At 49.5% G+C, this 20,176-nt stretch overlaps 6 protein-coding genes across 6 annotated transcripts; all 6 read left to right on the top strand.

Moving 5' to 3' along the window:
* Positions 1 to 1,141: 1,141 nt before the first annotated feature.
* Positions 1,142 to 1,588, top strand: TEOVI_000373600 (uncharacterized protein; the record flags this gene model as incomplete). Its single annotated transcript, XM_067226599.1, has 1 exon — positions 1,142 to 1,588. One exon carries the CDS (start codon positions 1,142 to 1,144, stop codon positions 1,586 to 1,588), a length of 447 nt encoding a protein of 148 aa, XP_067082700.1.
* Positions 1,589 to 2,186: 598 nt separating this feature from the next.
* On the top strand, positions 2,187 to 5,189 carry TEOVI_000373500 (uncharacterized protein; the record flags this gene model as incomplete). The annotated part of the gene is made up of 1 exon (XM_067226598.1): positions 2,187 to 5,189. The coding sequence occupies one exon, from the start codon at positions 2,187 to 2,189 to the stop codon at positions 5,187 to 5,189; it is 3,003 nt and encodes a 1,000-aa protein (XP_067082699.1).
* A 336-nt stretch (positions 5,190 to 5,525) lies between these two features.
* On the top strand, positions 5,526 to 6,989 carry TEOVI_000373400 (chrX additional, unordered contigs; the record flags this gene model as incomplete). The annotated part of the gene is made up of 1 exon (XM_067226597.1): positions 5,526 to 6,989. The coding sequence occupies one exon, from the start codon at positions 5,526 to 5,528 to the stop codon at positions 6,987 to 6,989; it is 1,464 nt and encodes a 487-aa protein (XP_067082698.1).
* Positions 6,990 to 7,441: 452 nt separating this feature from the next.
* On the top strand, positions 7,442 to 8,266 carry TEOVI_000373300 (chrX additional, unordered contigs; the record flags this gene model as incomplete). Its single annotated transcript, XM_067226596.1, has 1 exon — positions 7,442 to 8,266. The coding sequence occupies one exon, from the start codon at positions 7,442 to 7,444 to the stop codon at positions 8,264 to 8,266; it is 825 nt and encodes a 274-aa protein (XP_067082697.1).
* Positions 8,267 to 8,893: 627 nt separating this feature from the next.
* TEOVI_000373200 (uncharacterized protein) lies at positions 8,894 to 10,735 on the top strand (the record flags this gene model as incomplete). The annotated part of the gene is made up of 1 exon (XM_067226595.1): positions 8,894 to 10,735. One exon carries the CDS (start codon positions 8,894 to 8,896, stop codon positions 10,733 to 10,735), a length of 1,842 nt encoding a protein of 613 aa, XP_067082696.1.
* Positions 10,736 to 12,954: 2,219 nt separating this feature from the next.
* Positions 12,955 to 18,351, top strand: TEOVI_000373100 (kinesin, putative; the record flags this gene model as incomplete). Its single annotated transcript, XM_067226594.1, has 1 exon — positions 12,955 to 18,351. The coding sequence occupies one exon, from the start codon at positions 12,955 to 12,957 to the stop codon at positions 18,349 to 18,351; it is 5,397 nt and encodes a 1,798-aa protein (XP_067082695.1).
* Between the last annotated feature and the right edge of the window lie 1,825 nt (positions 18,352 to 20,176).

Raw genomic sequence — 20,176 nt, 5'->3', positions numbered from 1 at the left:
AGAGAGAGAGAGTTCAAGGGAAGAGAAAACCACGAAAACACCAACGACCGAAATAGCAAAGAATATAGAGAAATTCATATGTTATTATTGCTGACTGCTGCTCCTGTGGGGTCGCAGCCCCCTTTCCTTCCTTAAACGGTGCTCCAAAAATTGAAAAAAAAGCAAGATTGATCCAACCGTATGCTTCACGGACGGGCATCCAAGTGCATGCACCAATATGTCTACAAACATATATATCTGCCTCTATACTTTTTAAAATTTTACTCTGCATATGTCTGCTTCATCATGCGAGTGCTTGTGCGAAACTGGGAGGCGTGAGTACTGAGTGGCCTTGTCGAAGTGAGATGTGCTTTGCCAAAAAAGATAAAAGGTGGGGGAGAATTCGAAAGAAGAATGGATATTTCCACACTTCGTGTTCGGTGCGGAGGGAGCGCGGCGTGTGTGGGGAGTATGACGATGTAAATGCCTTTTAGAAGGAAGGAAGAAAAGGGACTTATATATTGTTGAATCTTCAAAATTCCCTGTTTAGGTTTGCCTTTTATTTGCACAATCTCAACTTGCTGTTTTTCGTCATTGCTCGCCGCTGTGTGCGTATGGGAATTACATCAATATAAAGAAAAGAAGGAATAGCTAAAGTCATCTTGCCCCTTCGCAGATGGACCCCAGCTTAGAAATGCAGGACAAGCGGAACGTTAACCCTTAGTAGGGCAAGATATCTAAAGTGCAGGAAATATATGGCAAGAATTTACATCTTGAGGCTGAGGTGTGAACAAAAAAAAAAGAGAAAAAGTGGATAACTTTCAGAAATGCTGAATATTTTTGAGGAAGAGCAGAGTGTTTTCCCCCTTTCTTTGCACATGATAGCGTGGCTGTGGGGTGTGAGAAAAAATAGCGCAGTATCTCCGTGATTTGGTGATTTTTACTGCTTTTTATGTGATTGGAATCTTTTTTTTCCTTGCTCCTGCTCTGTGTCTAGCGCATCCAGTGCTCTGATAAGCAGAGACACATCATTCATAGTAGGGAGTAACTGGAGACAAGTGGAAATTACCAAAATAGGTAGGGTTGGAGGGGAGAAGTGTGCTCCTAACCGTTTGTAGGGACGATAAAAGTAGGAAATAATATTAGTTATCACGACAGCAACATGGTGCGGTACGCCAAACGACCGTGGTACTCGCCACTTGGCTTTATGAGTCATTCCCCTCAGTCGTACGCCCCGCTCTTGATGGTTGTTGGTGTAACTGCGACTTTCCCGCTACGCTACAAAATTTCGGATTACTTTGAGCGGCAGCGGGATGGTCCACACGTAGAGCTTCGAAGGAAGGCAGTGCTGTACTACAACGAGGTCGAACGCATGCATCGCAGACAGGCACTACAGAATCAGGCAAATGTTAAGGATGACGACTCCTCTCACCGTATATCGTCCACATTACAGGCGGAGGCGCTTCGCTTGGGCCACATGGATCAAGAATACAATTACTGGCACGCCCATCAGCGCGATGCCCTGCGCGCGGAAAAACTCCTAGCTGAGGTAAGAGAGTTGCAGGAGCGTTTGAACAGCGCTCAGATGGAACAATTAGCAGAAGCTTAGAAACAGCTGTACCCTCCCAACCTTTAACCGTTGGACTGCGTTGCTAGTAGGGCATTATTTTTTCTCCTGTCTTTTTTCCATATTCGTTTTCGTTGTTTGGGGCTCATCTGCCGTGGGTGGGAAATTTCTTTAACTTTTGCTCCTCCCAGGTGAGTACCGTGGAAACCGCGAGCGGGCAAGTTTGTGTGTGTGTGTGTGTGTATGTGTTCAGGGATGCGATGGTTTTCGTATGCCGAACGGGCGAGGAACGTATGAGCGGATGGCTTTTACATCTTTTTGCTTTCCCCCACTGTGACTCATCCCCTTCCCTCTCATAGTTATATGAGCACCACTCTCGGGAACTGTGTTACTTCCTTTTATTTTTTGTTGTTCCCGTGAAGTGTAATTTCCTCCCTTGAACGCCACACAGTTCTGGGCCTCCCGAAGCATAACAGACTCCTTTTAGCGCATTTGCCCGCCTACGTGGCTGACTTCAAGCTGGAGCAAGGAGACACACCATCCTGCACCAGCGGGAGCTGTGTAGTTTTAACGATCTAGTACTTTAATTAATATAGTGGCCGCTGTGTTTATTACAAGAAAGGTCTCGTAAACAATCAAGATGCTACCGATGGCATCCAACCCAACTGCCGATTTAACAACAAGCCCAGAGGCTACTGCTTCACTGAATGCATGCTTGGACATACTAGCGCACGTCAGAAAAGCTCAGGCAGACAGTGTATCAATTATTTCGGTTCTGCGCAACTGCGTAGTGGAGGGAGTTGGGTGCGGACCTGGTACCGCATGTAGTGGCGTGCAGCCTCTGAAATCTCCAACTTCAGTTGAGACGATCAACCGTACTTTGGTTCGCTTACGTGTAACGGAGGTTAAGCTTTCGGCCCTTCAACCGGAGCTATGGGAGTCAGCAAAAACTGCTGTGGTTCAGGTTCGCGCTCTTTTGCAGAGTAATTCGACAGTGCCCGCAGGTGCTGTTCGTTTCGGTGACATCAACATGAAACAACATGTTGACAAATTTGATCGCATATCGAAAACACTAGAGCAATGCGGCAGCCTTGCTCAACTTCAAAGGGAGGCTGTTCAATCCCTCTATGCGCAGTTGCGTAAGCTGGCCGCACAGTCACCCGCCGGTGTGCCGCGCTGCGGCTACCCACCCTTTAATATTTTAGACGCCGTTCAAACGGGGAAAGCGATTCCATGTGTAGAAGTGCGGCAAACTGATGCGGGTGAGGAAGTTGTGAGGTTTGTGCAACAGTTAGAGGACCTGATGTTAAACAAGCAGCAGGTTTTTGATTACTTAGAAGCAGCACTGAGGGATGCCTACGGGCATTTTCCCACTTCCGTTCCCACTCTTGATGGCCACTGCAGTCGTCAGTACGGGGATGGACTTAATATCTTTCCTTCGGATCAGTTTGTTTCCGTGTCGAGCGATAGTGCGGATGGGAATGACGCTGCCTCATGTACACAACCCGAGTTAGGATCCTGTGGTGGGACTCAGTGCGGCTCCAGTGAACATAGTGCCGCAGCAGGCTCTGGGGGAGGTGATGGGTGCTTCAATATCTACAGTGTTGTATCCACTGGGAGGCGTGATCAACATGCATCAAATGATCTTGACAGCTGCGCCACAGGAGAAAGTATGGGACAGCGTACTTCCACGGATATGAATAGAAACCGGTTGTGCTCACGGCGGCAAGAATATCCGAGTGGACAGGATGTAGACCATGTGATGGAAAATGCCTATCTCCGCTGCTTGTTGGAAGCAAAGGACCGTCTTATCACTGATCTTCAGGAAAGTATATTCGGCGCAGTCGACCCCTATATTTATAAGCGATCTGCTGGCACCATCACTGCCCCCCCTCCCCTTTCACCTCCTCATCAGTTCGGACCAGCAGCGCCCCCGGATGAAACACTGGTAGGTCGAAGTGGTGGCGACAGCTCAGGGGATGTTAATATCCGTGCTTGTGGTTTACCCCATACTATTGATGGCCAAGTTCTTCGCGATAAACTAGAGGAGGTAGTGGAAATTGGCTTCAACTTGCGCGCCGGTCTTATAGCACTAAGGGAGGAGGGACAGCGGTGGAGACATATTGCGCAAGGGTTTCAGGAAGAAAATGAACTATGGCGGGAAGGGGGGACGATGGTCCGGAAGTTTCGCGGGACACAGGAACGACGCAGCGGCCTCTCAGGTCCTTCTATCGCTCACGAAGGTGGCCGGCGCGTCCTTACGAGTCGTGTGGAGGGAAAGGCAGAAGCAGGACTGGGGTCTCTTCCCCCTAAGTGCCCGAAGCGTTCAACCCTCAATGGAGTTGGCAGGAATTCTATTGGTGATGGCGCGAATGTCGTGAACCGCATGCCTCGAAGTGAGATCGTTACTTCTACATCAGCGGTTTCCGCCGTTGCAGACGGATCGCTGCCGGCAAGTGAACAGGCTGGTAACCCTCCATCCGCGTCTGTGACGGTGGGGAGCAAACCGTCTTGCGTGCGTGACAGTGGTGAGGGTGGGGGAGCACCACGGTCTGCAAAGGCTATGGTTGTTGTGGACAGTGTTGATGTGCGTAAGAAGATGCCGGCATCCGAGCGCGGCCCAACAAGCGGTCCCCTGCTGACACGACCACTGAAAGTTTCTGGAAATACAGCTGGAACTGGGCCCTGTCACTCTTCTCTCTCATCATTCGAGCGGACGAATTCGGGGCGGGCCCCGCAGTTTCAACTACCTTCCTTAGAGGACACGCCAGGGGGCAGCCTGAGCACGGGTGGGGTTGCTGGTACGGGGGACGCCGCAGCATACATTGAAAAAATACTTATAAGTGCCCAGAGTTGTTTGGTGAGTGTAGGCTGCTCGAATGGGGATGACATGAGCTCCCCGTACTCTGGAACTGATTCATTTGGTATTCCTCAATTTCATTGCAACTCGCCACAGGCCAGGCCCTCAACGCCGCCGTCCGAGACTACTTCCCCTGCTGGTTTGTACTGCGATTCTCCGCTGGAGGAGCCACTATTTAAAGAACCACGTCTTTCGGAAGGGGGTGATGGCATCGGAGTGAAGCCCGTTACAACTCTTAGTAATGGAGCTACCGCATGTGGCGTAACTGCCACCGTTGATACCGTTTGTAACTCAGACGATAATACGCTGGCGTCATCGTCGTTTTCGCCACCAAGCTTGCTCTTGGAGTTTCCATCCGAGTCGGCTTTACCACCAATGGAGGATGTTGATTGTTCTTCGGGTACTGAAGGTGTGTTACCTCAGTCGACTGTTCACCAGTCAATGTTGCGAGAGCTGCGTTCCCAGTTGTTGCTTTTGCAGTCAAAGCACGCCGGTGTCCTTAGGCAGAGGAAAATTTTGCGCCAGAATAGAGAACAGGTGGCGGCGTTGTTGCAGCGTCCGGATATTTCTAATGTGAAAACCACCACAGACAGTTCTAGCCTCATTTCAGGTGATATGAGGTATCAGGTCGAGAAATTACTGACCCGACTGGATGCTGCACAGGAGAGCGTCTGCAAGCGTGAGGTGGAACTTGAGAAGCGAGTAGAGGCAGTAAGACAGTATATATCATCGTTAAGGGAACGGAGCGTATCTTTCGTACAGGAGTTGCGTGCGAGCAGGTAAGCAGTCTAGGTGCCCTGAAGCAAAGAATGTGCGCGCCTGCTATGGTACCAGATAACGCGAAGCTCAAACAGTTTTTTGCTTATTCTCCTTTAAATTACTTTCCCACAAAGTGGTGCCTCGTCAGCACTCTCCCCAATCTTTCCTTTAATTTTTCCTTTCATTATGTTTTTGCGTTTTTGTGGTCTGTTTCTTTTTCATTTTTATATTCACATTTGTGTCCTTTTTTCTCTCCTTGCATACAGTCACCCATCAATCAAGCGGGAACTAGCACCGACGCAGATTTTGGGGCGCGATTAACAGTTCTCCAGATTACGTCTGCCCCGATATCAGGCCCTGATGCCCCGTGAGGTTGTTACAGTTCAAGTTGGCCAGTGCGGTAACCAGCTGGGACTTAAGTGGTGGGATGTGCTGTTGCAGGAACACAAAGCTAACCCACAGTTCACTGATGCTCGTGACGCACTATTTGATGTTAGTGGTAGCGCTCCCCTTGCAAGTGTCGGTGACAAGGCGTGCAGGGCCGGTTCTCTAAAAGCACGCTGTGTAGCTGTCGACATGGAGGAGGGTGTGTTACGGGCGATGCTCCGTGGTCCATTAGGGCATCTCTTTGATGCAACATTCTTTGTGTCGGATGTAAGTGGTGCCGGTAACAACTGGGCGGTGGGTCATATGGAGTACGGTGACAAGTACATTGACAGTATCACGGAGACTGTGCGGGAGCAGGTGGAGCGATGTGATAGCATACAATCCTTTTTAATAATGCATTCATTGAGCGGTGGAACTGGTGCGGGTCTTGGGACGCGTGTGCTTGGGATGCTAGAAGATGAGTTTCCTCACGTGTTTCGAATATGCCCTGTTGTGATGCCCTCAGCTATCGACGACGTGGTGACGGCCCCATACAACACTGCGCTTGCGGTCCGAGAGCTCATTGAGCACGCTGATGCTGTTCTGCCATTAGACAACGATGCACTTGCGCGGATGGCGGATTCGGCACTCGGACAAAAAACCATAGGCCAAGCGGCCGGTGAGCGTAAGGAACCGCAAACCACTTTGGGTGCACCAGCAGCGCGGGGTTACAGTGTCGCACAACCTACCCAAACCAAACTCCCCTACGACTCTATGAACGCACTTGTGGCACAGTTGCTCAGTAACTTAACGTGCGCCATGCGATTTCCCGGCCCACTAAATATGGATATCAACGAAATTACCACAAACCTAGTACCGTACCCGCGGCTGCTGTTTCTCACCTCCGCCATTGCCCCCCTAAGTGTGGCGCGCCACGCTGCCGCTTCTGCACCACGTTCTGTTGACACAATGATAGCAGCATGCCTCGACAAAAACCATCAGTTCGTTGACGTTTCTAACGGTTTATCCTCTGCGCTGACACATGAGGCGGGTACTTGCCTTGCCACAGCCATCGTAGCGCGAGGTCCGCAAATCACTGTGGGGGATCTTACGCGAAACATTCCCCGTATTCGTGAAAGGCAGAAGCTTGTGTACTGGAATGAGGACGGCTGCAAGACAGCCTTATGTAGCGTCAGCCCACTTGGTCATCGGAACTCGGTGCTGATGCTTGCAAACCACTGTTCAATAGCACAAAAACTACAGTCGGCACACGAACGATTTATGAGGCTTTACTCAGTGCGCTCGCATGTACATCACTACGAACCTTATCTTGAGCAAGCGTACTTTGATGACACATGTGATACGGTATTAACTGTCGTGGACGATTACAACTATCTTAACACTGTGCAAATGCCGGCGGATGTGCCACGTAGCATGCGTGACCTTGTTTACTTTTGATTGCGTAAGCACACTACTCCACACTGTGCTTACGCAATCAAAAGTAAAGTAATGAATAAATAAAGAAGCCTATAGAAGACGTATAGAAAAGTATGCGCTAATGTGACTCGCGCCCACGCGGACGTTTGTATGCTAGGCAATGCCCAAGTTTAGTTTGGAGCGTTGAAGGAACTTACATAAACTGCCCTTTCCTTCGTTGTATAACACCGGCCTGCAAGCGCATACAAAATTCCCCCAACGAAATTTATTTCCGTAACTAGCTATGGCTTCTTTCTCACTTCCTTCTTTGAAACACTTTCCCTTTTCATCCGATAACCATACATTACTGCGCACCCTGCGGTTTTGTGAAGAGGTTTTTAGTGGACTTCAATCAGACACTTCCATTAAAAAAAGAAAGAAAGAGCGACACGGAAGGCGCATAGGAGAAGTGGAGCATTTACCGAAATTACCAGATGCAACCTTACGGGATGTCAACTAGCAGGACGAACAGGCGACCATTGGTCGCTTCCCGTGGTGGTCCAAATGCCCCCCAACGCAATTATGCGATGGTCACTGGTCCCGTTGACCCTAGCACATCACTTATTCGCTATGAGCTTCCATTTTCACCAGCTGATCCAAAACGTTCCGTTAAGCTCCGCCGTCGTTTCGGCGAGCCCATAGAAGAGAGCGTGGTGGATCCCAACGTGCGTGTGGTGCTGGACTCTTTCATTCCCCCACGGGCTTGGTATGATGACGATGGGGTGTTGTGGGTCCAGCACGCGAGCCCGAAGCCCGCCTCCCGTACTGACACTGTCGAAACACACGAGAAACTGAGGCGTCGATTGCGGGAGACGGGTGCGAAGCGCACGGGCATCTGTCCTATTCGATCTCTTCTACTAGCCGAGTGTTTCCTCGAAGTGATACGACAGGTGACTGTCGAGTGCTGGGAACGTGGTTTAGTGCTCCTAAAGATTCACGCGGAAAGAGTGGCGGCGCAAACGGCACACCGCGAGTTGTTCGAGTCGCGCGTCGGGTATGCGTTTCGTTTGGCACTGAAGGGTGAGAAGGATACAAGCCGTGTCCAGCAGGATTTGGGGAAGTTGAAGAAACGCATGGAAGAACTTGCGGAGGAGGAAAAGACGCTGCGGCAGCAGTGTGACGAGGCATCGGCGAGGGGTGAGGAAGAAATGCTTATTGTGGGGAAACAGCACAGCGATGAGGTGGCAGCAATCAAGAAGGAAGGCATACTGAAGCGCAATCAGCTAGAGCACATGATTTCGATGCCTTCAACTCCGTAAGTCTCCATACATAAGTGAGCTTTGTCGCTTAGAGTATAATTCGTTCCTTCTCCGTCCTTTGGTGTGCTGGGGAAGTGTTTGAGTCCCCTGTTAGATGCGACGAGGAGCCAAACAAATTTGGCTGGTGTTCGGTAGGACGCCGTTTTATGTATACTACTTGATGGGAAAGGAAGCTAGGGAGAACGGAAAGTCAAGCCGACGGATCAGTTTTGGCGGGGGAGGGGGAAGTTCTGGAAGGGAAGAAAATTAGGCAAGGAGCCGCTTATTGTTTCTCTGAACTGGCACATAGGAAATGCATGAGGGCGTTGACGCAAGGTACTAGTTCCTGTTCATCGATCCCTTAATACCTTATCTTCGTGCTTACCGTTTCTTTGGTCTTCCGTGTGGAAGTGCTTGTGTTTGACGTTTGGTGCCGTTCCGAAGAACATAAGCTTTTTGTTGTTGTCACTACTCGTGCTCTTTTTGGCCAACACGTTTGCTGTTTCTTATTTGTTTACCTTCAAATTTATTAACACGTCTCTTGGGTATACCCTACACAGAAGGGTTTTCGTACCAACGTGCGTGCCGTAAACGTGCTTAGGTCACAATTTCAGCATTTGGCTACATAGAGAGGAGGTCGTTTCTAGAATGCTTTTTGCCCAGCGCAAAAGGAGGCAGAGAATAGCTGGGAAAATTGGTCACGATGACAGCGAATATGAGATCGATCATCATCACAATATAGGAATTCTGCCACAAGGTCAGCCCCGCAACACCCCACGGGCGTACAATGGGGGTCCACCGGCCACTCCTCGTCGGCAACCGCATTATGTCGAGCAGCAACAACAGCAACCGTGGCAGCAGCAGCAACCAAGCGCCCTAATGGAGCGATTCGATGTTAATTTTACACCACTACAAGTGAATGGCAACGCTCTGGGTAATAACTATCGTGGTGGTTTAGTTTCGAACTTCGGCCAAGCTCTTCCTCCGCTTCCCCCTCCTCCTGTGCAGCCTGCGGCGGCGTGGGCGCCTCTTCCACCAGTGGTTAACAAAAACCCATTGTGGTTCAAACCTATGTTGGGAGCGTGCGCGCCTGTTAGCCACCCACTGATCGCACCCGGTGTCAACGCGTGTTATCACCAGTCCCCGCCGCAATACTTGTACAATTGCGCCCCCGCCGCACCCAACAACTTACCACCACTGCAACTCCCCCCAGTAAATGCAGGGACGCCACGCGCCGAGACGCCGCTCCCGTATATTAACAACCCTATTGGGCGCTCATGCAGTCGTGGTGACTTCCATCGTCCGCGGTCTGCGGCTGTTGGAACATTACCTAATCTCAACGCTTTTGAGGATTCTGCGGAAGCTAAGCGCGCGGCTCGTCAACGGGCCATTGAGTTTCAACAGGAAAACGCACGACTATGTGAGGAACGCAGGCGCCAGCAGCAGTTGGAGCGGCAGTTGCAAATGGAGGAAGAGAGACGGAGGGAGGACGCCGCTCGTGCGGAGCGACTACGTCTCGGTCAAAAGGAGCAGTCAGAGATGGAGCGGGAGCATTCTGAGGCGGCAGGCCGGGTGAAAAAAGGTCGCGGTGGGGGGCGGTCGAATTGGACAAGTGACGAACAGCTGCGTGAAGACCTGATGAGACAAATCAACGATAAAAAGCAACGTCAAGAGGACGAGAGGAGGGCAGCAGAATTAGAAATGCAGAAAGAGAAGGAAAACAATAAAAACAGTGTGTATAGTAACTTTTATAGTGACAACGGAACGGACCATTTACGAGGGGGGCGCGGTGGGTCACCTGAACCCCTGGAACATACTGCCCCAGGCGCTGAACCCTTGGGCAATGGCGCGGCCGCCGGAAATGACCCAGTCACTAATATGGCCATACCCGCGGGGCAACTTCCAGGTGGGAACCCACATACCCTGCCTCAATCGTATCTTCCCTTTGCCCCGCATCCACTTGGTACCCCGAGGCCCTTCCCTGCGTTTCAGTTGGACCCTATACTTCCGCTTCAGCGACCAGGTGTAGTAGCGGGGATGGCTAGTGCGGCGTCGGTGCCAGCTGCGGGCAATGACTACATTACCCCGCATCTGCCGCCGTTTCCTTCCATTGAAATATCAACACCGCGCGACCGCGCGCCCACCCGCGAAGCAGAGCGTGTAGAGTCTCACTTGCGTGATATGATTAACGAACATGAAAGCATCACGCGCATGTTAGAATCGGAGGTTCCCACTAAACCGAGTGAGATTCCGTTGTATCGCCCGCAACCAATTGCACACACGAAAGTTTCTTTCACTTCTCCCACCGTCGACAATTTGCGGTGGAACCCGTGCGGGGCGCCGCCAGCAGCGGCGGGGACGGGGACGGGAACGGCTAGCGCCCCGGCTTTTGCAATGGGTTACGCCGCAGCATGCGGAGGTGGCAGCGACGAGCTCTCCGCTGAGCCCTCAACATTTGTTGGAGCACAACTCGCCGGTAACAATGCATAGGACAGTTGACGCTGGAGGTTTGTTTGTGGGTGTCATAAGGTTCTATATATATATATATATAGATAGATAGAACTGATGCGACAACCGATATCATATAGAAGGTGTAATCTTTGTTCCCAGGTGCGTGTTGATGCTTCATCCTCTGTTTTTGTGCTCATCATTCTTTGGGAAATTTCTTGCGACCAACCCCGTTTTTCTTACTGTTGGTATTTCCCTCCTTCAAGTACTAATATTATTATTACTAAATTTCTCTTTTTTAGCATGTAACGTAATACAGTAAAAGAGTGATGGGCATATATGGTTCCTGTGCGGCGCTGCACGATATGTCATTTCTTTTTGTTATCATTTACAACTCATTACGATTATGAAGGAGTAGAGTAATGATATGCCGATGCGGTGGTAGCAGTTGTTTACGCGGCGCTTATTCAGTTTTCATTTTTCTTATGTTTCTCGTAGAGTAGAAGGCTAACGGAAGGAATGCAAGGAGGGGAAGGGGGGAGATGCAAATCAAGTCGACAGATGAAATAGTAAACCTAATCTATTTTTTTTTTTCTAAGCTCTGAAGAAACCATCTGTCCGAAGAGAGTAGATAGGACAGGTACACATGTTCATTCATATTCACGACTATATGCGAAGAGACAAATATAAATTATATATATATATATATTACATACATAACATATATATATGTGTGTATGTGTGCGGGAAAGTTTATACTGTTTCTTACAGCGGAACATGGCAATCTCGCACCAACACACATTTTAAACCAGTACTATGATCGTCATTTTCTTTACGCCTTTTATATTAAGCAAGGGGAAGGTGTGATTTATTTGGTTAGCGTAATAGATTGAAAGGGATGCTGAAGCTCCTGCAAACACTCGGGTAGGAGGGTGTACCACCGTGTCTGTCCTTCTTCCTGTTTCTCTCCTCTCCCTATTTATGATTGCTGCCTAACCTGACCATTACAGTGCCACTTTTTTGATGTTGCGTCGAGTCCGCAGGCGCAAAAATTTTTTCTTTCCCCTTTTGAAAAAAAAATGAATGTTCTTCTCATGCGTGTACGTGTTTATTTTCCTACTTTTTTGTTGTGGTTATTGATTCTTCCTCTTTGGTACTTCTGTTTCGGTCACTACCCTCATTACCATTATATTTACTTCTGTTGTTAGCGTTCCTACCACGATTTATGTTGCCGACGATGTGCTTACGTGACTTCGCTTTGCCTCTTCACTCGCAGGTCTGTCCGTGTCTCCATCGCTCTCCAAACCGTAGCATTTTCTCACCTTTTTGTTCTTTTTCCAACTTTCTTGAGTTTGTGTGAATTCACGCCTTTGCCGCTGCGGATGGATGATACATCTGCAGCCATTTGCGTAGTGGACACAGTATATATATATATATATACGACTCCCCTCCTACGGCAAACCAAGGAAAAAGAAAAAAAAAACATATTGAGCACCTGTTCTGCTTTTATCAACCGTTGCTGCTGTCGTTGCTTTCCCTTGGATTGCTGAGCAGCATTCGTGACATAACCTAAAGTGCGAAGTTCGGCTCGCAAATCTATTTTTTTATTACTTTGGAGGTGCAAGGAAATAAAGGAAGGGAAAGCTCATCAAATTTGCGCTCAGTTGTCTGTCCGCTCGAAGTTTCGCTGAAGCAAAGTCACGCATTATCTTTGCTTCAGTAGTTTTGTGGAGTCCTGGAGCATCTCAACTCCCGTTTGTCTCAATAACTGTTTACTTTGTGTGTTGCTGTTGGACTGCGGTTGCTACGTAGGGTTTAAAAGAGAGAAGTGTGAGGGAGCAACGGCGCAAAAAGTAGTACTAAAGGCCCACTTTCATCGTGGTTGTGACGGCTCGCTGTGAGGTCTTTAGGTAGCGAGAAAACAGCAAGAGGGGGAAGTGTAAGAAAAAATACAGCAAGAAAAGGATTTACTTCCATCTATCGTTACTTATTAGCTTTAAAAGGTGGAACCGTTTGGTGCGTCAAAGTCATACGGGGACCAACGACCTGTGGAAACGAAGAAGAAAAGGAGGCTGCAATCAAAGTGTATCGTTGCTATCAGTTGCTTTTTTGTTGTTCTAGTACCGCTGCATCCACTCACGTTTCACGGCCTTGCATCGCCAGGAGCGGGGGAGAGGGAGCCATTAAATACCCAGTGAGTCGAGCCCACAAGCACATCCTGAGTTTGTAACTCCTGAGGGAGAGTCGAGAGGCTTCATATTATGGCAATCGAGTACCCAGACAACGGATATATTTATGTTTGTTTGCGCGTCCGCTCCGTCCCGACGCTATCGGAACTGGAACTGAGTTGCAGCAGCAGGAAATGCGGCGCAGGCAGGATGAGCCCCAGGCATCGACCCCCGCGAAGCACCACACGGGCATCGCAGCGCATTTGCGTTTCTACACTTGAGAATATTGTTGCCTTGCACGACCCAAAATCGCTGGACGATGCTGCGTGCGCGGTGCGTGATGCGCAGCATGTCGTTCAACTTCTTGTGGGCCGTTCACTGCGCACCGTGGGTAAACACTCCAAGCGTCGACCGTTAATGTCCACTGCAACGGCAAACTACTTCGAGTTTGACAACTGTCTTGCGTCGATGGACGCAGACTCCATGTTGCAAATGCCGATTGTTCGAAACAGCGACTTCATTCGCCCACCGGAATACGGATCGCAGGAGGATGTCTACCTTTCCACTGCCGTGCACGCTGTATCGGCAGCTGTGGAGGGCATCAACTCTTGTGTGTTTGCGTACGGCCAAACAGGCAGTGGTAAGACTTACACCCTTTTTGGAGATGCTGCCTATATTCAGCGGGACCCCGGTGTTGTCCCACGCACCATGGATGACTTGTTTATGCGCCTCGAGGCCATAAAGCGTAACTATGAAGAAAACACGGAGACGGATTATTCGTTCCGCGTACAACTGTCCTTCTTCGAGATCTACCAGAACGAGGCGTTTTGTCTCTTCTCCCGCAAGGGCCCGCTTCGTGTGACGTTCGTGCGAGACAGTAGCGGCAGAGAGGCGTTGGTTATACATGAACTACAAAGGCATTTTGTTACGGCGGCAGATAAGGCGATGCCGCTGGTGGAGTTGGGCTTTGGCAGGCGACAGACAGGGGAAACGGGAATGAATGCACACAGCAGCCGTAGCCATACTATACTTCAGTTGCACGTCACTCAATGGCGTACAGATAAGGTGACGAGGGAGACTGTGGAACTCAACGCACTGCTCAACATTGTTGACTTGGCGGGAAGTGAGCGACAGAAGACTGCGAAAACCGACGGGAAGAGTCGTGATGAAGGAATTGAGATCAACCAGTCCCTTACCACCCTCTCGCGTGTCATCAACGAAATTTCTCAAGGCTCTAAGTACGTGAACTATCGCGACTCGCTCCTCACGATGGTTCTGAGGGACTACCTGGGTGGAAACAGTAAAACCTTCATGATTGCCACGATATCCCCCGTTGCTTTCTGTTACCAGGAATCGTGTGCCACTATGCAGTATGCCAAGGGCGTGCGCAAGATACGCAATAGGCCAGTTGTGAACACAACCTTTCAAACTCGTAATAGTCTACTGGAGCTAAACGCGGCGCTGAAGCAGGAGAATGAAAAGCTGCGACAGCACGTTGAGAACCTCCTAAAAGTTGCTGGAAGCGGCCATTCCATTGATGGTCTTCTGTCTGAGAGTGATGCAAGGGACAGCGACAGTGGTGAGATTACCATTTGTGGGACTATTCCGCACAAAACATTGCGCTGCGGCGCTCCGATAAAGCGGTACGGTACTGTGAGTGAGGCTGTTTTTTCCACAGCTGATCACTGTGCTGTGCCACTAGTTGTCACGGTTCACAGGAAATATAAAAACTCCACGGGTATAGGTGTGGCAAATGTGGAGGGTAGCAGGATCGGTATCTCTTCACTGACAAGGAACGTTGTGCAGTTTCACCTTTCAGATCTCTTGAGCGGCGCTGAAGGTAGTGGACAACTTGTGGCGAGGCCAAAGATACCTCAACTGAAATGTTTGGAGACTAGCCATGGATTAGTGGAGTTTGAGAGGATGCCAAGTAACTCGTGTGAACGGCGCTACTGGGTTCGGTATGTCCCTCCCTGTAAAGAAGGCGATGAGGCTGTTCTTCACAAAAAAGTCGTTTGCCATATGAACGGCATTAAACACAGTGATGGTGACCAATGGAGCTTGACGCATGGTGATGTGTTTTGTGTTTACATTGACAGTGTTGGGGATGACTCTGAGAAGAGTTTCGTGACTTTCCATTACGTGGACGCTAACTGTCTTGCACGCCATGGTCGATATATGGAAAGTAACGACATGCCGGAGGACATTGCATCGCAGTTGGCGCCTGTTTCCGCACCGGGGTCCGCGGAGGAACAACTTTCGCAGCTGAAGCACAACAGAACAAATCTCCTTGAGGTGCTGCGGTGGCAAGCACAAAGCGTTGACTACCAGTGCCAGCTCATGGGTGTGCCGCTGTTGCGGCAGGGATCTGAAACGGTGAAGGAGAAAAGTGATGGTGGTAGCGATAGGCATAGCTGCTACACACCTAACAGCCGAGGTTTTGACGCTCATTATGACAACGAAACTTCACCTTTACCCCGTCCTATGCTGCCATACGGGGACCACATTCATACTCACATGCACTCTGTCAAACCTATGGATATGAGTACCGCAGCACATGCCTTCCAGCGTACCTCTAACTGGAAGTGCTGTAGTGTCGGCGCTGGTGCATTGGCAGAGAGTCAAAGGGATTGCTTGCGGGAGAGTGAAGTGTGTAGCTGGAGGTTTGCGAAGCGTAGCGTCGAATTCGGGGAAGTGGCGCGGTGTCTTGCTGAACTGGAGCGCAGTTCGTCCCTGTCGCAGCCTGTAACGGCAAATGTAGTAAACTCTCCGCCGATGGAATCAGGAATTATGGAGGATGGGAAGGGCATCAAATTCATCGGTTGCGGCGATGAAGCTGTGGTAAGGGTTGAGAAAGGAACTGACACTATTGTCCACATGCCATATCAAAAGGGGGGAGATGAATTTGACGGTGGAGAGCGAAAAGTAAAGGGGCTGCGAGAATCGAAGACATCGACACCCAGTGGTGCAGCTAATCCTTTGCGGAATGGGCCACACCCGCGTGAGGGTGCACGAACGAGCCCGCTCCCCGGAACAAGGATGTCTCTCGTGGGCGATTTTTGCTCCGAGTTAAATGCGGACACAGTAGTGGGCTACTCGGCGAATGCCAATATTTTTCATTTAACATCCGATGGTGTACGTGAGCGTGAGCTGTGGGTGCGCATCCGCTCACTCGAACGCTCTGTCGAAGATTTACGTGGACAGAAAAGCGTGCTGGAGAGTAAGTTGCGCATTGCTCAGGATGCGAACACGGAACTTGAACTCAGTGAAGCGCAGCTAAAGGACGAGTTGTCGCAGCTGACGAAGGAGTTCCTCGACTCCGCGGCGGATCACAGCAAACTGAAAGGGGAAATAAGTAATTTGGGAGCGATCCTACACAGCATGGAGGGGGCACTCATGGAGGTGAGTGTGGTGAGTGAGTTTGAGATGAATGAGCAATTCCCCATAATGGCGGAAAAGATTCTGATGCTTCGTGCTTTAACTCGCATGTGGAAGCGGCGGGCGATGGGGTCCGTCGCCCGTGGGACCTTCACAAGTGGGAGCAGAAGCAGCACCAACGTTAGTTTGACGAGCGGTGAGGGGCGGACAAGGGGTGTTGTGCAGGCTTCACGGGACGATCTCCACTTGGAACTCAGTGACACTCGGGCGCAGCAGTTTCTGAAGGAACATGTCCCCGACTTCCCTGCTAACACAAGCGTTGTTGAACACTCTGAGAAGGAAACTGCAGCAGAATCAGTGTTTGTAGTAGGGACCGTACTGGTTGGTTTGGAGAGAGAGAAAAACCAGCTTGTCACCGATGTCAACCGTGAGAGAGATGAAGGTGAACATTACAAGGGTCTTGTTTTCCGCGTTCAAGGTGATGTGAATGACTTGAAGATGAATGCAAAGAAGCGGGAGAGCCCCACTACCGAGAAAATGGCGGAACGAATGGCTGTTTCCAGTGTGAGAAGCAGGCAGTTAGTTGAGGCAGGAAGGAAGCGTGATGCATCAGACATGAACCTGTGGACTACTGACCAGGCCGACTCCAACATAAGGAAGAAATCACTTGACAACAAGGTGACACTTCTCCAGGAACAACGGATGTTGCTCAAGCAACAGCAGCGGGAATACGACAGGCGCGCTGCCTCCCTTGCTTGTAAAGTTGAGGAATTGCGTTACACATTGAGTTGCCTCCGAGAAAAGGTACAAGATAACGGCCCCAATGGCTTCAAAGATGCCAACGACTTGTATCAGCGTGTTGAAGAACTCATTAATGAGGCGATGAGCGGTTTTGGTGGCCAGGGTTGCCACTCCACCTCTCCGCCAGACTTCAAGTTTACTGGGGAAATGATCACACTTGTTCTCATGGGGTTACGCATTCTGCTGGATCGTTTAAAGGTGGAACTCTATGTTTTGAATCGTCAAAGCCTACATCGATTCGCTTTAATTGTACCTGCTGTGCATCTTCGCCCTGAAACTCAATTCCGTTATTACATGCACAAGCTGCGTGGGACGATCAGCGGAATTGCTCGGAAGCCCCAATGCGTTGGTGCGGATTGGACGGTGACTGAGGCTGACATCCTTTCGGGCCTCGTCAGCCACCGGCGCCGCCAAGCAGGGGATGCATTGTATGGATTACTCATTTGGTACGACCACTGGGACGTTGCAGCCAAGACGGATCATATCTGTTATGTGGAACTGATTCGTAATAGAGATCATGTCATGCAAATTGCCCGACTGGTACGGCAGGAAAGTCTCGTCAACACGAACGCCACATCGTGTCAGAACTTGCTACCGGATGAGAGACGAGCCTCAACCCTCGGTAAGGAAATCCCCAGAAGCGGCAAGAACATTGGTGCCACGGACATCACGGTGACGGCGAGTAGAAACATTCTTGGAAAACTCTCTGCTCGCGTAAAGAACAGCACATTGGGTAACGCGATGACTAAGTGGAAAAAGTGTCCACCGGGGTCAACTTCCTTTCGAGGCACGTCTGCATCCAGTACACTGCACTCACCATCCCAAGAAAGTGGACTAACGTTTCTGAGCTTGGCTCCAAATACCACCTTCACGCCACTTGACTTCCCCTCCAGAGAGCCCATGAGGTTGAGCAAGTCGGGGCACCTTCAAAAACAGAGTCAGTCAAATTCCGCTTCTGAGAAACCGTCAGGCTCCACCGTCGAGAAGTTTGGCAGGCGGTCTAGGATAATAGTGGTACCCGTTTCGGAGGCTGACATTACCGTTGCTGCCAGCACGGGACTGCCACGTCGCAGCCGCACCTTCAATTACGCTCGAAATTTGAGCACTGCATACTTTTCGGAGAGGGAGCTGCAGCCCCGTGCTTTGACGAAGGCGTGCACCCGATTCAGTCGATCAAAAACTTTCGCTGCGCTTGGTAACATGGCCCATGGCAAACCATGTCACCTGTCAAACATGGCGTCGAAGTCTTCCAGTGTATGTGAGGGGCGGAATGGAAAGAGCATGAGTTCCTGTAGTTTTTTGCCGGTGTAGGGGGAAAAGACGGAAATCGTTTCATAATTGGGCTGATAGTCTTTTCCCTTTTGCTTTTATTTTTTTGAGTTATTTGTTTTTTATTAAATTTAATCTCAATTTGTCTAGTATATATATATATATATATTGTTGTTGTTTTTTTCTTTAGTTCTATTCCTTGCTTTGCTTTTCCGTGGAACTGCACATATCATCCCTCGCTGGTTTTCCACTGGAAAATCCAAGAGGAAGACGTTACAGCGGTTGCGGGTGCCCGCCGCACATTTCGTTGTACAGCGAGTGGTGACATCTGTGATGTAGTCACTTTTTACGTCACGAAAAAAAGCTGACGATTGAGTGCATGATATTTGTAGTGACTACCGGGAAAAGTGTATAGCGGCAGGAGAATTAAAAAAAAAAAGCGTGGATGTATGTTAAGCGACATGCGGACCTTTGCGCAAGCTCAACTCTACGGCTGTCATTGTTTTGTTACTATCACTCTCGGTAAAAAAAAATTTAAGTGTTTAGGTTAATGTGTGTATGTGTTTGGGGAGCGGGGTTAGGAGAGGTCAATTGCTTCTCTGTTTGATCCTGGCATGACACACTGCTTCAAGTGTGTCGTTGCTCTTTCTTGCCTTTTTGTGGGGGTAAATAAATTTTATTCCTTTTTTTCCCTCTCAAATGTTGTTATTGTGGGGAGAAATATTTTTTGTGAGTTTGTCCCTCCCTGTTTCTTTATCATTCCGACTGCGATGTCCCGCGTTGCATCGTCTTGTTTTGACTTTTCTCACCTTTCTGGGATGCATCCGACCTTTTTTTTTTCTACTGGATATTCCTCTATTGTATTAATAATGCCATTAAAGGTTCGCTTTCCCTATCCCACGAGGAAAGGAAGGGAAAAAAGTGTGTGTGTGGGGGGGGAGGGGAAAATCTTGAGATGGAAGTAACAATGCGTGGAGGAGCGAACCGAGTACACCTATCGAGCGAAGCGCTTTGGCAACTGTTACTTTCCTCCATATTTCTACTTCATAAGGTACTGCAGTAGTGTGTAGTTAAGGGTTGTAATGGTGTTATCGTTTTTTATTGCATTTTTAGATGTCACGCACGTGTGAAGGGGAAAACGAAAGGGGATGCATGGGTTGCTCTAGTTTATTCTTTTGATCAGTTCCATTTCTATATTTGTTCGCTTGTTTTCCTTATTATTATTTTTAAAAGCTCACTTCAGTTATTTTTGTGTGCTTTCCTTGTGAGCCACATATCTTCATGCCACTGCACAATCCTGTGATAACTGTCGACCTTTTGCCCACCTGCCAAGTACTGTACTTGCCACTTTTTATGCTTCTTTCTTTCCTCAAAAAAATTTTACCTCTTGGTACTGATAGTCAAAGCGTTGAGAGCTTGAGCCTCCCGTACTTTCCTCTCGTCAGAGAACCAGTTGGTCACGCTCACGTGGCCGCTACATACGACTGCGCGAATACTGAGCTGAGAAAGGATTCGTCCAAATCAGCCACTAAACAGCAGAAGATAAGAGGGAGGGGAAGACTGAGACATGAAGATCAAGTCGCACGACCAAATCACCTTCCCTGAGGATGTCACCGTCTCCGTAAAAGACCGCATCGTAACGGTGAAGGGGAAGCGTGGCACGCTCACAAAGGACTTGCGTCATCTACAGCTTGACTTCCGCGTAAACAAGAAGCTCCGTACCTTCACCGCAGTTCGTTGGTTTGGTAACAAGATCAATAACTCAACCATCAACACCGCTCTCTCGCACGTGCGCAACATGATCACGGGTGTTACAAAAGGCTTCCGCTTCAAAGTGCGCTTCGCATACGCTCACTTTCCCATTTCC

The sequence above is a fragment of the Trypanosoma equiperdum genome (genome assembly GCF_001457755.1).
Source record: "Trypanosoma equiperdum strain OVI genome assembly, contig: ctg_803, whole genome shotgun sequence".
In the NCBI taxonomy this organism is placed as follows: Eukaryota; Euglenozoa; class Kinetoplastea; order Trypanosomatida; family Trypanosomatidae; genus Trypanosoma; species Trypanosoma equiperdum.
This window is presented reverse-complemented; position numbering and strand designations above follow the sequence as displayed.